Source organism: Aphelocoma coerulescens, chromosome 3 (assembly GCF_041296385.1).
Source record: "Aphelocoma coerulescens isolate FSJ_1873_10779 chromosome 3, UR_Acoe_1.0, whole genome shotgun sequence".
In the NCBI taxonomy this organism is placed as follows: Eukaryota; Metazoa; Chordata; class Aves; order Passeriformes; family Corvidae; genus Aphelocoma; species Aphelocoma coerulescens.
In genome coordinates, this window is record NC_091016.1 from 88,105,099 (window position 1) to 88,124,122 (window position 19,024).

General features: G+C 43.0%; 1 protein-coding gene across 8 annotated transcripts in view; it reads right to left on the minus strand.

The window, feature by feature from the left end:
* Window positions 1–19,024, minus strand: part of ANKRD6 (ankyrin repeat domain 6) — an 89,616-nt gene that overhangs the window by 7,859 nt on the left and 62,733 nt on the right. For 5 of the 8 annotated variants that reach the window (XM_069011158.1, XM_069011152.1, XM_069011153.1 and 2 more), the window contains 10 exons: window positions 17,382–17,480; window positions 9,122–9,220; window positions 8,515–8,613; window positions 5,179–5,277; window positions 4,166–4,264; window positions 2,468–2,566; window positions 2,165–2,242; window positions 1,245–1,349; window positions 856–993; window positions 452–628 (listed from right to left, as the gene is read on the minus strand). In XM_069011158.1, coding sequence (XP_068867259.1) covers window positions 452–628; window positions 856–993; window positions 1,245–1,349; window positions 2,165–2,242; window positions 2,468–2,566; window positions 4,166–4,264; window positions 5,179–5,277; window positions 8,515–8,613; window positions 9,122–9,220; window positions 17,382–17,480 — 1,092 coding nt within the window. Of the gene's footprint in view, window positions 1–451; window positions 629–855; window positions 994–1,244; window positions 1,350–2,164; window positions 2,243–2,467; window positions 2,567–4,165; window positions 4,265–5,178; window positions 5,278–8,514; window positions 8,614–9,121; window positions 9,221–14,727; window positions 15,067–17,381; window positions 17,481–19,024 lie in introns of those variants that run through there. The other 3 variants (XM_069011157.1, XM_069011151.1, XM_069011156.1) reach the window with 2 other exon arrangements.

Here is a 19,024-nt window from a genome sequence, read left to right on the forward strand (position 1 = left end):
AAACATAGAATCCCCAAAGACATGTTGCAAAACCCAGAAAGAACTGGAACAAAGTCTGTTGAGCTTACTCAACCTCTTGGTTTAGGCAGTAAGCTTTCAGTGCTCACACACTGCTTTTCCTTGGAAAATCTCTTTGCATCTCCTGTCAGAACTCTTAATGTTTCAAAGTATATCATGAAAGTTCTTGTATCATCTCCAATCACTGTTCACGCCTTATCTTTGCAGATCGAAACTACTCAAGTGTGGCTTCTTTAACAGGCATAAAAACAGCTTATAGTTTGCCAGAATTCAGGCCAAAATGCAGCTGAAGCCCAAGCAAGGAAAACCAATCCCAAGTCATGATTTCATGTCCCTGAGAGTGCAGGTAGTGGAGCATATGTTCTATCCATTACCTGTGTCCCAGCTGCACACGCTGCTCGCAATGTCTCCCTCTGAGAGGGCAGTGGCTCACCTGCATCACCTTCCCATCCTTTCCTCGGTAGAGCGTGTAGAGCTGGTAGGCTCGGACCTCGTGGGGAGGGGGTGGAGAGGAGCAGTGGTGTTTACTTCTGCGCTTAGGCACGTTTTTCTGGGGCTGAGGGAGTGTCTGCTGATCAGCTGGGGAGATGGGGTCCGAGAGTGCTGAAACCTGCATAACATACACACAGTGTTTGGCCTGTATGAGCCCTGGTAAACTATTCCTGGTGGGAATGGCATAAATCCTTTGAGACAATTACAGCAAAAATCAGTTTTATCTGAAGACTATATCTGTCCCAGGAGCATGGTGGGGCTGCTGCCCCAACACACTAAAGTGACACCCACACCACTTCTGAACAGCTATCCCTTCTCTCCCTGCTGTTTTAAATCTACTGATACCTTTTCTTTTGGCTTTTTCTTTTTGCTCTTTTTTCCTTTGGGATCTGGTGAGGCTGACCGGGGTTTATCCTTCAGGTTGTTCTTCCTCTCTGGCGGCTGGTCGCTGCTCGGTGTGTCGTCAGCAGCTGAGACACTGCCCTGCTTGAAGCAAAGACAGAGAGTTCAGAGCAGTTGCAGAGATGGGGAAAAGGAGCCTCTTCCTTGATTGCCCAGTTTTAAGCTGCTCTGCACACGTGAGTGGGAAATGCTTTAGCAGCAGAGCATGACAGACTGCCTCAGGCAGCTGCTGGGGCCACGCACAAGTGATGGCTCCAAATGGACTGATTCCTCATGGGTTTTAGTGACAGTCCCTCTTCACAGCAGATCCAGCTGGTAATGCCAGGCCATACCTTGCTCTGTACCACTTCATCCCGTGGCACCGACTGAGCTCGCCTTTCCTCCTTCAGTCTCTCTCTCTTCTTCCTCAGGCTTCTCCCACGGTTAAAACGTGAGACCTGAAGGCAGACCACACTGTTACTCAGTGATGTCATGCTCTTTCCTACCACAGAAGACAAGTAATAGAGCAGACTTTTTCCTTGCTTGTCTGAAAGGCAACGGATAAAGGAGAGTGCACTGCCAGATGGAAACTGATGGGCCAAGCAACATGGGTGTTTATGGCTGTTAAAACACACCACCACTGAGCTCAGTCTGTTGGGACACTCTGCTGTCCCCTAGAAGGGTGAGCAACTCCTCTGCTGTCCTTGGGCTGGTTCCCAAGCCAAGCCCAGCCTTTTTCATGCAGAGGTGACAAGGAAGATGAGGGCAAGGATTGTGCCTGGTCTCATGCCCTCTCACCTGCCTTCTGGCCTGAAGAGCATTGCAGCATTTCACACACAGCTGCAAAGTATAAACAGGACATAAACATTTTGTCCCCATTGCAAAGCATCCTCCAGTGCTAACCACCATTTTGGGGATGGGATATGCCTGAGACAGGCAGCAGAGTGACACAACTCAGGAGCATCTGGGTACAGGGCAACTTTCTAACTCCTGGGCCACTGCACGGAACAAGTGCCTCTGACTACTCCACACTCTGCCAGTCAGGACAGAGAGACCTCTGACAGTACTTCCTGCTGAGGCTTAATCTACACACCTTGCTTACCCCAGGGGCTGATAGGCTCTGTGTCAATAGACCTGAGGCCAGCCCACAATGCCAGCAGAAACATAGGAACCTTTCACAGCAGAAGACAAGGAGCAGGGAATGCAGCCTCCCAAGGTTAAGTGGCCTCAGCTCCATGTGTATGTGTGTGTTGGGGAGAGATGTGTAATGTACCTGTGATGCCTTAGTGAGCAGGAGTGCAACCTCGGGGTTATTGTGCTGTCTGGCAACCTCTAGAGGGGTCTGGCCTGCCTGAGAGGAAAAAGAAAACAGCATTTCCTTCAAAACACAAGCTACTGAAAATGTGGAATTTCTCCCACCAAGTTGGTATATACTCTGTGCACAAGAGTAAAGTGACTAATTGCTTTAATTTACCCAGATATAATTCAACCAAGTATTTTCTACCAAGCCTATGAAGAATGTTGAAGAGACTCTACATTAATATAAAATACCAAAAAAACTCTGTGTCCTGCTTACATTGTTGACAACGGATGCATCAGCTCCTGCCTCTAGCAAGAGCTTCACCACCTTCTTGTGATTTAGAGCAGCAGCTACATGGAGTGCAGTGTCCCCTGCCTGCAAGTCAGAAAGCAGAAAACAAAGTTGTGACACAAGTCCTCAGGTCTCACCCTAGAAAATTCACACCTTCCTAAAAGATGCTCAGAGATGAAAAAAACCTACACTTACTGATGCAACAACTAAGCTTAAATAAGGCCTGGTCAATAAAAAATAACTGAGTGGGGAGGAAGATGACAGGAGCAGGCAAAGAGCTACTGCAGCCTGGGTTTGAGAAATGCAGCTGGGGCGCTGGTGATCTGATTTTTCTAAACCAAGTGACACATGATGCATCTTGGAGACAGCCCAGCTCTACCTCCAGCAAATGGATACGACATCTGAGGGTAGAACAAGTTTTCCCACCACAACCATCTCTTCTTTTTTTTCCCCAGGTTTGATTATTTGGTGTGCAGGTGGTCATGTATCACATTACTCAGAAATACTCAGGGAAGTACCGGCAGCAAGATGGTTGGCATTCTCTTTACAAGATTCCTCAGGAAAAACTGATTTTGGATCAGAGCCAGGAGGCAAGCCATGTCCAGCACTAACACACTGCTCTGCCCTTGTCCTGGTGCAGTGAGGTGAAGACTGCCATGATCAGATTTGAGCACTGGTAACAGAGCCAAGAACTGTTCAAGTGAGAGCGGACACATGCATATAATGCCCTCCTGTCCCCCTGGTCTTGCATTTTGCTTTCATAAAATTACATCTCCTCAGGACTAGTGGTTATCTATTGCTTGTTGCTAACTTAGATGAAGTGTACTCCTAAATCAAATCATTCTGTGGGCAAATATGGAACAACTTCGGGTAGTGCTGGGGAATGAAGGAAAGGGATATCTCTCTGGACCAGGTTCACACCAGTTGATCTTAATATTCAGTACCTCATTTTGCAATTTAAAAAACTCATTTCCAAATAAAATTACATAGTAAATTTAACATGCTGAAACCCATTTTGTTTGCTGTAATATCTCATAGTGAAGAAAGAACATTAAATGTACAGTTCAGAAAACATCTTTACGATCCTCAACTACACATGGAAGATTTCCCAGGAACATGAGAAAATGTAGTTAAGCACCACATAATATGTTTATTTAGCAGATTTAACACGTTTTACTGTACTAATTTCATTCCCTTCTACCACCCAAGTAGGCTATGCTATAGGTACAGCAATCAATTACTTCTCTATAAAACAACTATGCATGATTAATCCTAGTCTGGACTGATCATTAGTTTGAATTTAGAGCATACTTTGTCTTCACTTTTATGTCCTTTTAATTCCCCCTACTGCAAAACACAGTGAAGAAAAGTATTCCAGAGGAATTCGCACTTTAGTAGCATCTAAATGTCAGTGAGTTGTGCTTCACAATGTCTCTGTAATGGCTATAAGATCATTAAATCACCTCATAAATAAGCAATGCTTTAAAGAAATAATGCAAATGCGATGGCAAAATAATAAACCACTGATATGCCATTACTTTAAGGCTGTTCTTAAAAGCTTAGGCATTTGGTGGCACAGTGGAACACACAGAGTGAAGCGGGATTACTTCGGTAGGAATTCCTCTTCCCAACAACTGGCCGTATGCAAAGGGCACAGAGTCACAATGAGGTTCATGCACTGACCTGGTTCTTTTCATGGACAGAACAGAAAGCACTGAGCAGCACCCTAATGATGGGCAAGTGATTATAACGAGCAGCCACATGCAGACAGGTATCTCCTGCCTGCAAACAGAAACAAAGCTCTGAGCATGTAATCACAGTGAGAAAGCCTGTACTCGTCATGGTGTTCAGGGATGAAATAATCCTACTAAATCAGAAAGAGCAGTAAACACCACACACCTCCACAGAACAGCAATGCTGTCTTCTCTGCAGTACAAAATCTGCTATCATGGGTGGGAAAGTTTAGCAAGAGCTCAGGTCAGGCAAGGTGAGAACATGAATTCTTTAACCACTGATGGGAAATACTGGAATTATAAATGCTATTTTACTGGCACTACAAACCCCAAGTTAGTTATATTTTCCCATTAAATCTATTCTTCTGAACAACAAACCACAAAGTGCAATTTAGAATCTCACCTTAGGGTTGCACATAGTGTAGAAAACATGAGTGGTGGCCAGAGCAGCATTTTCATGAAGGGTGGCACTTGTGCAGCTGAGGCTGGGTACCAAAACCCCACAGGCTTCCATTTCTCTGCCGATTTTGTTATCAAGCAGGGCAAAAACATTTGGCTTCCTTTTGTAGATTGCTTATCTCTTTATCTATCATGCCAGAATCATTATAAAATAGAAGGAAAGCCGTCTGAAACTGAAGCCACCTTGAATCTACCTCGTTTGACAGACTAACACACAGTATATATGATCTGCAGATCTGAAGCCTTTCACCACTGTGTGTGCAACAGGAAAACCCCATTTGGCTCCTTCTATCCCTGCTCAAGAGATGCACAAGTAGCGCATCGCTCAGTCCTACCAAAAGCATTCCGGTACATGATGAATACAATGGTTGGGTAGTGGGGTTTTTTCAATACCATTTATAATAAAAATCATAGCTTAAAGCCTTTCTGAGTATTTCTACAAGTTAAAGCAATATAGCTAAAACAAAGTCACACAAAAATGAACATGTTATTTCCAAAACTCACATTATTTTTGAGGTCTGCTCGAGATCCTCCAAGTAACAAAACACGAGTACTCTGGGAATGGCTATTCTGGCAAGCCAGGTGAAGAGGTGTGTTACCTGCCTTAGAGAAATACAGGAAAATATAAAAGCCATATTTAGCAATTGGACATAAATATTAAAAAATAAAACCTCACAGGTCTTCGCACAAGAAGATCCACCTAAGGGTGGGAAGCTGTTATTTTCCCAAAGATACGAAGTGAATGAACCCGGAGACTGAAATCCCCGCTTCATTCTGGCAATGGCTTACTTGGGACATAATAAAGGCAGAAACAGGACAGTCTAATGATATCTGCATTGGTCAAATCTGTTTACAGGAAGAAAGAACTCTAAAAACTGTCTCATTCATTAGTCTCAAACAGCAGTGTTAAATATTTAATTCAAAGAACTGTAATTCTTGTGTTTCAGGTTTCCCCCACGCACAGACACAAAAAACCAAATTGCCATGGCACAGGATCTTTGATCCCAGCCATGACTACTGCAGGGTATTGAGCAGACCAGGGTTACAATTCCTGTCTCCTTGTGTTCATAACACAAACCATCTCGAAGTCTGGCTGGGTCTGTAGGTGCTCCCATTAGGCAGGATATAGATTTTAGACTCTCAAGAAGCTTTGATGTTCAGGAGGCACACCAGTCTCCAGCCAAGATGAGAAGGGAGGGCAAAAAGCCACCCAAGCTCCAGAGAATCACATACTATGGTTCCTCAAAGAAGAAAATGTGCAGAAATGGACAGAAATCAAAGAAGCGTCGGCTTGTGTATTGCCTCTCTAACATGGTGAATGATTTTTTTGGTCTGACAAGTTAGTTTTTCTGGCAGCATTTGGCTTTTGTTGGCCTGAAAACATTCAAGGTTTTTTGCTCTTGGGAGCTAGAAATTAAATCACCTCAGGTAAAAAGGTTTACCAGGCTTATTGTGCTGCCTGTTCACCTTGATTACGTCCTTTAATTTGTCCCCCTTGCTTTCAAAACACAGATCAAAGCTGCAGGGTTTGAATTACAAAAGGCCAACTCTTAGATGTGGTCTTAGGTCTTCACTTCAATATTACAGACCTAAATGTAGTCCCTAAGCTGTGACAGACATGAACATTTTTCTTCGCAGCTAAATTGCATTTAAGTGTTCATTTTTTCCCTCCCGGGTTTATCTGTGAAAAGCTCTGCAATGCCTTTATCATTTGCTGTTTGGCAGCTTGGCCCTGGTGGGAAGGCAGATGTCCTGTGCAGCAGATGAGGACTTCAATTCTGGGAGAATCACGGTGCCAAGGGTCAGAGCTCACAGAGTGGCTCATCTGGTTCATCTCCCATGGGGTGACAAATCTCTCACCAACTTCTGAGAGGGAGAGAGGGTCCAAGTTGTACCAGTCTGGGAGTCTTCACTGAAATGTACAGACTGATGGAGAATCTAAAAATAAGGCTACAACTGATCTCACTGAATGATCTATCACAGCAGAAGAGATTTTATTCAGCCAACTTAAAATAAACTGCACCTCCAGGGTGATTGCTGTGCAGGAGGAATACAGCTACCCAAAACACAGTGTCAAATCCTTCCCATCTTCTGCTGCTTCACAGATTTGGCAAATCTAGCAGCCCATATCTGTCCCATCCATCCAAAATCACACATTGTCTAGATGTAAGTCAACAGCCTGTGGGATGCTCCTGCACATGGCACTCAACCCTGGCTGCCAGAAAAGCTGTCAGAATGATAATGCCTTGTCATCAGTAACACAAAAAGCTGAGAGAACAGAGAAACCATTTTGAGATTAAGTAGACTTAAGCTCTTCATTTTTCTTGAAAACAAAAGGGTAAAAGCATGTACAAGCATGCATGATTCCCACATTTTTCAGCGGCTCCTGAGAATATATCTTGTCCATTAGAAAACATCCAAAGAGTGAAATGCAAAGGGTAAGACTGTGTGGGTAAGACATCAAAGACTAGCACAGGAGTTGCTCAGGTAGTATTTAAGTTTGCCAGTCATATTTCAGCCATCAACCCTGCTGTGCTATTTTGTGCACATACTTTCCCAGAGAGGTTGCCTCCAGCTGACATACACTGGATTGTAAGCTAAATCTTCTAACTCCCTGAGGCACCCAAGCATGCAGGATAACCAGACTTGCATCTTAAGCCCACACCTTTGTACAGAAGTGTATGGTTATACATAGACAAACGTATCCAGGGATAGCTTCAACAAGACTTCATAGTCAAGCATGAGAAGTTCTCTAAAGTACCCTTGATACAAATCTAGGTGGACATTACAGCAAAAGTAATTACAGAAAATAAGAATTGGTAGTAGAAATAATATAAAAGAAGGGATACACATAAAACAATATCGAAGACGATGTAATTGCAGAGCACAATTGTACAAATATATGCTTCTATAGTGCATATACACACGTGCACATACAGAAACATTATGCCCAGGCAACATGCCTTTTTACTCGAAATCTTAGACTTTGACCAGCTGTCTCCTTTCTTTCCCAGCTCCTTCCAGCTGCTGTTTTAGAAAGAAATTTACCAAAAATTCTCAGACATCCCCTAAAGCCATCCCAAAGCCCCTCTCCCTGTCACCTAGGGCACAGTGCCAGCCGTGTGATCTGAGCAACCCAGCAGCACAGCCTTCCAAACCCTGGCTCTGCTCACACCATGGGCTGCTACCACCGTTTCCTGGACTATTCCATTAACTTCTGAATTAGTGAATTGAAGTGCCCCTCAGTTATAACAATTAGAGTGGAACTAAACTCCTTTACTTTGTTATTCTTTCCTCTGAACAGCTCTCAAGGTTTTATAAATACCGAAAGGAACATAATCCAGGTTCATTACAAGATTCTGGGAAGAGACTATGCTAATATATTAGTAGGAATTTAGTGACAAAAGGTACTCTTTTTTTTGTTTCCCTCTGTGGCTTACATTCCTTTTGCTGTTTAATTTCTGGAAAAAAACAGATTTTCAATACCATTTTCTTATTAGTACAATTCATTTCCATTTTAAATCACACCAATCACAATGAATTTCCTCAGTATAAATTAGAGCACCATGGAGATTTCCACAGGAATGGCAGTGTTCCTCAGCTGTAATTAATGTATCATTCAACACGTTATTGAGTTTCTCCTGCGTCAGCTGCCAAAATATGAATTTCCTAATGCCTGTGGATGAACCATCCAGGCGTGATAAATGAAAAGAAAAAGAAGAAAAAATCTCACTAAGAGCTGGTCCCCCACCTGCTGAGAAATGCCACGCCAGAAATCTCCAGTTCTGAGAAACAGCCACCTTAGACCAGAACTGAAAGCTCCTCTTCCATGGGTCTCACCTTGTTCTTGGCAAGAACGTTGGCTCCTGCTTTAACAAGCACTTTGGCAGACTGACTGAATCCATGCCAACAAGCTTCATGAAGAGCAGTGTTCCCATCCTGAAGAGCACACACACAAGAGTAGAAGGTTAGGGGCTGTATAACCAACCCACTCTCTTAAAAATATTTTCATTTCCTACTAGCTTATTTTCTATTTTACTTTTAGAAGAGGGTAAAAATACTGTTATTTGTTTGGAATTTGAAATTAGTTATATTTACTCCTAAATTAAACTTACAGCCTGGGATTCTCAAATTTCTGGGATAATCATGGGAACTGTGCAGTGTTTTGTGTAGGGCGTAGTATGGTTGCACATTCCTTTAATTCATCCCTTAATGAGCTGAGAACAGACTCTTAAACCAAAAACTATCAGCCTAATATAAAAGCATAACTAAATCAGTCACTTGTATTGAAGATAAGGTGCAGCCTTTTTCTCAGTGTAATTGTTCCAATTACTCTCAAAGCATCAGACACTTACTAAGGAGTATAAACTGTAACTTCCTCTCTGAGACCTTAACATTACTGACGGCGAAGGCTGCCATCCCACAGGGCTTTTGCTTTGCCTTTTACCTTGTCTTGTCTGTCCAAAGCACAGCCCTCTTGAATCAGAGTTGCTATTATATCGGTGTTCCCTACAACAGCAGCCCGGTGCAATGCTGTCTGGTCACCCTGCAAAAAGAAGCAAATTTGTAATTGGTACAATTCCCACCTCATTTTGACTCAATGCAAATGCAGACAACATACACAGGGGCTGCACCTTTGACACACATACTGCTTAAATCCAAGCTGCCTTTGAAAACAGTCCCCATAAGCAACTACCATTGAAGTTTCCAAGATTAATGAAGTTATTGAAACTATCAGAGAGCTACAAACCATTTACAGTATTTTGCAAGTCATCACAATCCCATATACAGCGCTGAAGCATTCTAAACACACGGCAGTATTAGAAGGCAGTGAATTGAATACGTTCGGCTCTATGTGTCTAATAGTCAACAGTGTCTGTAGGGAACTAAAGGGAATTACAGGCTGTTGTAATTCATCATAATGATCCTCCAGGACTTACACTAACTGGATAAGGCTCTCCTGTTCTGGCTCTGATTGCTCCATCAGCCCTGCTTAGGATAAGGAGCATGAGACGAGATCTGTCTCTTCAGCACCTCTGATGAATTTACCCATTCGTGCTAAGAGTGGAGGCAACTTTACGATGAGGACCACAACTGCAGGACCATCCACTTGTTTCATTCGAGCAACTGAGTAATCTTGAGGTCCAAAGGACTTTCATTTCTCATTGACCCACCACGCAGCAGCAACAAGCAAGTCTCTTACATCAGTTTATTTCCTTTAAGGCCAGCTTTCCAAAAGAAATTATGTCAGTGTGGTCATCTTGTCTGACTGGCCATCTATCTCCTCTCCAAAAACTGCTGAACTCATTTGCTCAGCTAGAGAGCCCAAGGTTAGTTTTCTGCAATCCTTCCAGAAACTGAAGACTAGGCAGACTTAAATCAGTGTCCCTGCCCTATGTTTTTATGTACATGTTGGTGAGAACCTGATAAAAGAGGGGCTAGAGAAGGATTTATGAAGCAGTGCATAGGGATGTAACACAGGGATCAGTGGGAAAATGAGCTATAGCAGTTCCACTGCTGCCACAACAACTGGTCTTGGCTTTCCTTTGAAGTTGCTTTGAACCAGCAATGCTGAAGTACAGCCCAAGTCCAGGAACAAAGACAGGCTTCAAACTGCACACAGACTTTTCTGGGATGAATAAACAGATTTGGAATCCCATCCATTTCTGCTTATCTAGATAATGGTCACCACAAACACACACAGGGCAGAGATATGCCATGTGTCCTAAAGAAAAACAGCTTGCAGGAAGCCAAGTCCTAAATAGATACAAAATTTCTCTGCTACAATTCTTTATCAGATAGTAGCATATTATATTAAATACTAAAACTAGAGGAATTTCTGTATTTTCTGTTCTAGAGTCTTTGGATAACTGGCTTATTTGAACAATTTGTTCTCAAAAGCAATTAGCAGCTGACTGAAAAATTGCTCTTGGTGGGGTGCTTTCGTGCTAATGACACCAAAATAGTTATTAATCTATAAAAAAATGAGCATTGCCAACCACAACCTTTCAGTAATCCCTACCGGTAAATCATTAATTTAGCTTGTAATCATGAAGTTGATTTTAAAAAATTGTGTTGAAGGTGCTTTTTAAAAACATGCTATTTTTTTTGTTTCTAGAGGTTACATATTTTTGCTTTTTTTTTTGCGACTGAAAATGTATTTTAAGAGACAAAGACAGTAATGCTTCCAGGAAGTGGGACTTTCAGGAAAACAAGAAGTATTGGAAAATTGACAGCATGGCAAGTGCTCTGAACTTATGTATTTGTTCCAAATTCAAAGACAACCAAAATGTTATGGAAAATGTCTAAATTTTACCATCTCACAAGTACAAATGTCAGATAGTTACCAGTTACTATGACTACATGGAAATCTGCTCACCAACAAACTGAGAAAGAATTTGATACCTGATTTTTGATAATGGCACAGCTACTGTTACTGCAGTAGTGAGTCATGTGGGACAATGCAAAAGTCTTTTTGTCTGACTATCATGAAGTGGAAAGTAATCTGCCAACCCCGGCCAAGTGGTATTGATGCACCAGCAAACCTACAAAAGATATTATAAAACAGACTAAAACAAAATAGCAACTGCCACTGCAGTGGATGGAATTTGAACAATGAATGGTTAGTTCCTACTGCTTTACAGCCTGGAAAATTACTCTGGAGAAGACCAAATTGGGGACAGGAAGGGACTGTACAGGATTTGGTTTGTAATTAAGGATCTTCTTACTGGGATAGTTTAAACCAAGGCTTGTTCCTGTCCCCATCACAGTAACCACAGTGAGGTCAAAGACTATTCAGCTTTTGGGGCTTTGTTGATATGACAGCTACTTCTAACAGCATTTCATTTAAATTTAAAACAAACACATTTGTCTGTTTGGAAAGTGGGCAGCACACCTCACTGCTGAGAGACCAGGTCTCCCTTGGTAATCCCAACCCGTATGCTGGGGGGCCATACACTGGGAATACAGAGCAGTACTGGGACAGCTTCAGCCATGCCTAAGCTTTGTCCTAAAATATATTCTGGTCTCTGAAACGAAAGCCTACATAGGTGAAGGGACACAAGTCCCACAAATGGCAGGCTCAGGTGCTTCCTGCCCAAGGTATGGACTTTGGTGCTGATATCTTCCCTACAAGAGCATCCAAGAGTAAGGTCCAACCCACACCCTGACAAAATAAATACCTCATCCATGCAACAGGGAGTGTCAAAGAGTATTTCGAACCTTGTTTCACCAACTGAGGCAGCTCCCAGTGAAGAGAGGGCACATGTCAGAGTCCTGGTGAGGGTCTGTCCCTACCACCACCAGATCCCTCAGCCAGCAGGACAGGGCAGCACCTGGTCCACTGTTTCCTTATACCTCAGCACAAACATTAAACTGCTTAAAGTGCTGTGGAAGCTGAACCACCAGGTTGTGATGGCTTCTGTGTAACAGCCACTGAGCAACCCAGGCAAGGGAGGGCACAGTCATCCTATAAATAACAGTGCCTGCACCACTGCACACTAACCTGCCTTCCCTCCCCATCAGCAATGGAGCAAATCCCTGCCTTGTCTTTCATGGAGTCTGAGAAAACAGATGAGTTGCGTTTTTTTCACAGCATGAATTTTCAGACAGTGTAATCACTGACTTGTGTACCTTTTATTAATTGCTAAAATAACCATCTCTGAAAGCACTCACTAGAATTCTCCCTTTAGCAAAGCGTTAGGGGTCTGTTCCAGAGGCTCAGAGAGCAATTACACCGGTAAATGTGTATTAACTGTCCAGACTATTATGTTGGGCACAATTTATGATCCTATTTGCAAGAGATTTATGCCTTAGGAAGAGGCTGCAGATCAGTAACAATGAAGAGAGACAACTCCAGTGCCGTGTCACAGAAACATGACCTTGACAGAAACAACAGTCTGCCCAAAGGCAGATACGGGCCCAAAGCCAAAAAGGCTCAATAGAAGGAAGGCACTAAGGTCTATACTGGTGAATCTTAAACCTCCTTCCTCAGACTCTGCCCAGCCCTGAAGGCAATTCAAACTCAGGGGATTCCACTCCAACGTGTCCACACCCTGGACATGTCAGCTTGCAAGGTGGGTACAGGGCGCTGTGTCACGGTGGCACAGCACACCCTGGCCCGGCACAGCCCTAATGCAGGCAGCTCCCCTCCTCCCTCTGCCCCTGTGAGTGCCCTTGTCACATGCTTGATGGAAGAAGCTCCACACATGTTGCTGGTATGGTCACAACCCTTCAAAATCAAGCCAGCAAAGGAGGTGGCCACTGGCTCTTCCACAGTAGCCCAGAGGTAGCGGTACTCGCCCAGGTCGTCCTGCCATGATAGCACTGCAGTGTTGAAAGTTCTCCACTTCTAGGAAAAAATCTCGGTATTCGCTGGGATAATAAGAGGCTGACACTGGGAGACTGGGATAGAAATCTGCATCCCCTGATGCAGAGGATGCAGGACTGCACATTTGAGAGTTCTGCCTGTAACTGGGCTCCTGCACAGCAGCAGGTACATTTCCAGAGGGGGAAACCATGCTCTCTACAGAGGGCTTAAACACCTGCTTCCAGGAGAGGCTTACAGGCTGGGAGTCCTGAAGAAAGGCAGACACCTACATCTTGATTTTTCCCCATGGACTTCAGCATTACCCTTTGTTTAGCACTTCTCTGTTGGCACTGCTGGTGGCATTTGCTCAGTGTCCTGGTGTTTGCAACTATCTCCCTGAGCTTCCTCATGTGCTGACTATCTTAGAACAGTGGATACAACCACTGGGAACAGGCACTTGGAAATCGGGCAGGCATCTATTTACATCTGAAGTTCACCCCAAGGGAAAGGAAACAACACAAGTGACTTCCAATGCAGTCTCAGGTAGACTTCTGACAGCTCTCCTGGGTTACTGGAGTCTCTATTATAGACTCTACGGACCCAAATTAATGAGATTTGGTTTACATTAGTTTGTAATACATGTTACTTTTTCCTTTCTCTGATTAAAGAAACCCCAACCTATAACCCCATTTTTTCCTGCACATTCCTATTCTCCAGAGCATCCAACAGTTGTACAATCTCCTTTAAAGCCCTTCTCCCATGTCACACTTTGCCTCTTCACTTCCATGTTTGCAGAAATCAACAGACTATTTTGCTACAGGCGAATTGAACCAAGATCATAAAATGGTTTGGGTTGGAAGGAACCCTAAAGATCACCTAGTTCCAACTCCCCTGCCATGGGCAGGGACACGTTCCACTAGACCAGGTGGCTCCATCCAGCCTGGCTTTGAACACTTCCAGGGATGGAGCATCCACATCTTCGGCCAACTAAAAAACAACCAACCAAAATAACCAGGAAAAACTCATGGCTTCAATCCCTGATACAAAGTGCTAAATGGTGCTTGTAAAGTCATATAATATAAAATCAAGCCACTAAATTCACAGCAGAATCAAAATATTCTGAAGTTAAAATATAACCAAGTGTTAAATACTTGCAGGAGCATACAAGCATATGTGGATATCCTGAAGCAGCTGTACACAAAGGGAACTGAATAAGCTCTCATGTTTCTCAATGTCTTTGTGGTGCTCTCCTCCCCTTTTGCTACAGAGAGGCAGTCATGAAACACCATTAAGAACAACTTCACTCTGCACAATAAACGATGATGATGCATGTCCAGCAGAAGTGATCAAGGCATGAAAAATAATCATGAACAAAACAAATTACAGCTTATATGAAATGGGACCACAGGAATAAGCCCCTTTGCATATTTTCATTCAGCTAGAAATGGTTATGAACCCTGGGCTATTGTTCCATTTGAAACTAATTTTCTGCTTCTTAAACTGGAGGTTCCAGAAGGGAAATTTCAGGATCTCTAGCCTTTGTTTTAAATCAACTTGTTTTCCCAGTTAGATTTTCAAGGGTGCAGACAGGGCAGGGCACTGGATGCAGAGCAGGGAGCGCCAAGCGGGCCATGCAGCCATGCAGCGCAGGGAGCTCGGCCACGCCGGAGCGCCGCACCAGGATCCGCAGCATGCACGCAGCAGGCGTCAGGCGCAGGGCAGGGCTGATGCAAGAGAGTTCTAACCTCCTTCTCTCTTTCTGATCTTCTAGGTTCCTTCCTAGCCTTTCTCTTCTGGTTTCTCTTATTTTTTTCATCCTTGATTTCCTTCACCGGGACAATTTTCTCCTGGACTATTTCTGAGGTTTGTGCTGTATGGACACTCATTGACCATTCAGAGATGGCATTGGGATCCCAGTAAGAGTTGTCAGTATTGGCAGGGAGAAGGAAGGAGTCAGCTCCCGGAGTGGCGTATTCTACAGAGCTGGACTCCACCGGATGAAACTCATAATAATCCCACTCCAGGCCACTGGAGGTCATTCTTCAACTAATTCTTAAGGCTCTTACCGTGTTTTGGGAATATATCTGTAGAACATGAAAGGGAGCATTTTAATCTCTCCACAACATTTAGCAGCTTTTAAGTTTCTGCTTATCATCTGGCACATTAAAACTTAGTCTTGAATTTGATCAAAACTCCAAAATAAAGTGTTTAGGTTTCTCTTGTTATTTTGAAAAATAAAATGTAGGTCATCTTTTTGGATTTTTGTGTGCTATCACAACAATGCCATAGACCAAGATCAACAAAATAATTTGCTTTTCAATGAAATATAATACTCCACACACAGGCATTTTCATATCTGAACCTGCTGAAAAACAGCAATGAAGCATACAGATGTTAATCAACACTTGAGACTAAGATGCCTTCACTGCCACATAAGTACACAGTAAAAGTGACAGAAGGTATAATCAATAGATTGCAACTAAAGAGACTACAAACATATTTTGTGGGGCATAAACTGTAAAATGGATTATACAAGGAGAAGCCATAAGCAGAGAACCTTCTTTGAAGACCTATGTAAAAGGAAAGCAGAAATATTTTAGTTAATACCTATCGCAAGCAAAAATCTTCATTTGGAGTTTTAGCCTTCCTCCTCCTCCAAGACAAATCCAAACATACCCTTTGAGATTCAGCAACTCCTGAGGCTCCCCTCAATCCCAACCAAATTACTAGTTCTACTAAATACAAAGCTACACATCAAAATAGATTTTAAAGAAGCAGTATCTATGAATCCAGCATGCATCTACTCTGCTTACATTAATCACCACATTTAGAGGCACTATCCAATTGTCGTGAGCAAAGCCTCTGCGAAGCTCACAAGACAACATGTCTTCTATGAGCTGAGCATTTCTACAAGCAAGACTTTTCACTGAACTGAAATGATGCTGAACACTGCTTTACTGTTTTTTCATCATGGCTATCATGTTTACATATAAACAGCCTAGATTTTATTCCTAGAGGATTAAAACATATGAACCAGACTTATTCAAAAAACAGTTTCCACAGAAACCAAATTTGACCAAATCAGTGGTGAAGCTCTTGCTTTCTTAGAGCAGCAGTTTTCTCAGGAAAACTGGCTGTATTTGTAAAGTATCTGCAATTTTGTCTTAAATACCTAATGAATCATTTCTGCTGGGAGAAGTCAAAAAACATACCTAGGATACATCTGAATAAACTGATTTTCCCATTCCACTTGCAAATCTGCTCCATTTCACAGAAGAGCACAGCAAAAGAATAAAGAGCACAGGAAGCAAATTTTCCTCCTGGAAAAATAAGTTTCCCTGTAGAAAGCTGGCCACATCAGTACTCCAGCCCCAAGCTTGTCAGGCAGACTGCTCTTGTCTCACAGGGAATCAGCTACTCATGCAGAGAAAAAACCAGTTTTCCAATTGCTACAGACATTTAACTCTCTAGATGCAAACAAATGCCCAAGGGCATTTTCAAAAGGCACCTAGACATTTCCAGTGTCCTAACAGTCATACAGGTGCCTCTACTAACACCTTTGGACCTCTATGGCCTGTGAAGACTCTCCACCTTATATATTACAGGGGGAACAAAAGCAACCCTTCCTCAAACTTCTTCCAGTGTGCCATCAGAAGTTAGTGATTAATTTGAAGAAATCATGCCTATTTAACTGCCGTTGCACATTTCAGCCTACACCTTTTTTCACCAGAGTGAGGGAACTAATTCCACGTTACCTGTCACTCCAAAGTGCCTTAAAGCCCAGTCCAAGATTAGAACAACTCTTACAGAAACCCAAGAAATTCCAGTAACTTACATATTTTACCAAATGAAGACAAACTACCATTTGGTAAATTCAAAGCTTTTTTGTGCTGATGCCCCACCACACAACAACCTCAGAGATGTGACCACCCCCACATGAAGCATGGTGCCATCCCATGGCACAGCACTGTGCTACGGGCAGCTGTTCTAGATGCTGAGGGGTGTGTCTACTCAAAAAGCATCTCCCAGTTCAGGCAAACATCACAACAGGCTGTGTCCCCTACCTGATGTCCTCCAGCGGGTTCCCACAATGAACTCCTAGTGCATTTCTACAAGAAACAGCAGATGACGGCTCTCACACCCGCCTGGCACAAGCAGAGCTCTTATAAAGCTCTGCAGCTTGAACAAGAGGACCAAGCTATTCACTGAAAACCACCACATTTTACATTTTTTCCCATACACTTTTGCATCTCCAAATTAGAGGTTACATCTCTGAATTGGAAAGTAGAGAGAGAGATTTTGTTTTCATTTAATCCTACTTCAAAGAACTGAAGGTCTACTGTTATTTGCAAATCACCTTTTCCCCTCCACCCCAAGTTAGAAGGTTGTATCTACTTACATCATCCTGAATATCGAGGTCACAACCTGCCTTCAACAAAACCTGGACAACGTGGAGATGACCCTTGTGGGCAGCAAGATGCAGGGGGGTCCGGCCATGCTATGAATGAAAAGAAAATAATAATACCTTAAGATGAATTTTTATGCATGGTAGCTGAATAGTCATCATTCTTCTGTTTGTACCTCACTCTCTGAAACCTGCAATAGTATCAACTGACATGTATTAGTGTGACAAAGGCTTTACCTTGGTTTTGTGAAAGCTGCAAACTTCTCCTCCACCTTCTGCAACATTTCAGTTTATCCCGATGACACTCTACGAAAGGGGTATTATATTCACATAAGGGTACTTCCTTACAAATTCAGATCTGGCTCTGTGTCCATGCCTGAGCAGAATTCATGACCATTTTGTTTCTGTCCCTCTGGAGCACAGAACTGTCAACTGCTGTCACCTTCCCTCTGTACAGCCAAGTTGCAATAGCTGGCTAATTCATATATTGTAATGGGCACTGTCTTTGCAGTAGAGATAAGAAGTACTGAACTGTTGCACGTGACAGATGCTCCCCTGAAAAGGAATGGAAGACCTCTAGTCACTCCAAGTGACCTCACATGTATGACCACCAACTTCATTTCACTAAAGATCTGCCAGGCTTTTTTAGACAATACTTATTTTTACCTCTCTCTCTAAAATCTCAACGTGAGTGAAACATCTTAAGATCTGTGAAACAGCAACACTAAAACTATTCACTGCAGATTATTTAATGGCAATAAAGAAAATGGGATTCCAGCAATTGCTAAATTCACAAGGTATCATCACAAAGAATGCTGTTTTCTCCACTAGGCATTTTGCGAGGATCACATTAAAAGTCACATTACTCTTCACCTGTATCTATTATATATCTTTTCCTTCACTACTGGTGCTATTGTCTATTTTTCCACCCAATGATCTACCCTGCAAAGGAAGATAAACAGCCCTAATACTTCAACCACAGAAGAGGCTAACACTTCAATAGCTGTCTGACTAGTGGCTTGAAGTACACAGAAGGCAACCATTGGCTCTCTAAGATTTTAAGCAACTCCTTCAGTAAGAAAACTACTTCAAGTAAATAATAAACCAAGCTCAAGACATAATTGTTTTCATATAGCAAACCCCATACTCCCATAGATAAAGGTAAAGCCTTGTTAACTCAGGCTCCTGAGAGCAAAAAGGAAAAACACAGTTGGAATTCAACAGAATGCCTGAAGGCAAGATGTCTGTGCCATTACTGGTTGGTTGTGCTGAGCTTCGGAAACATTAAGTGTTGATTAATTGTCCTACGTTATTGACTTAAAGGGGCAGATCTGAGGACAAAATCCTCACCCACAGTATGACACTTGAGCCTCTCAAAACCCGTATGTTGTCCCCTGCTGGCAGCAGCAGTACATTCCCACGTTAAAAACTTCCATTCTTGCCCTGCTAAAGTCATAGGAAGGGCTCATTTTTGTTGCCACCACTGCCCCTGGGCACCATCCAGGCTCCTGCCTGGATGCCTCTGGCTCAATCTGGCCACAGGTGCCTAAAATCCTGTCCCTGTATCGAAGGGCACTGAGCTGCACTGACCACACTTCCTTCTCCATCAGCCTGGAGGAGAGCCAGGGCTATATTGC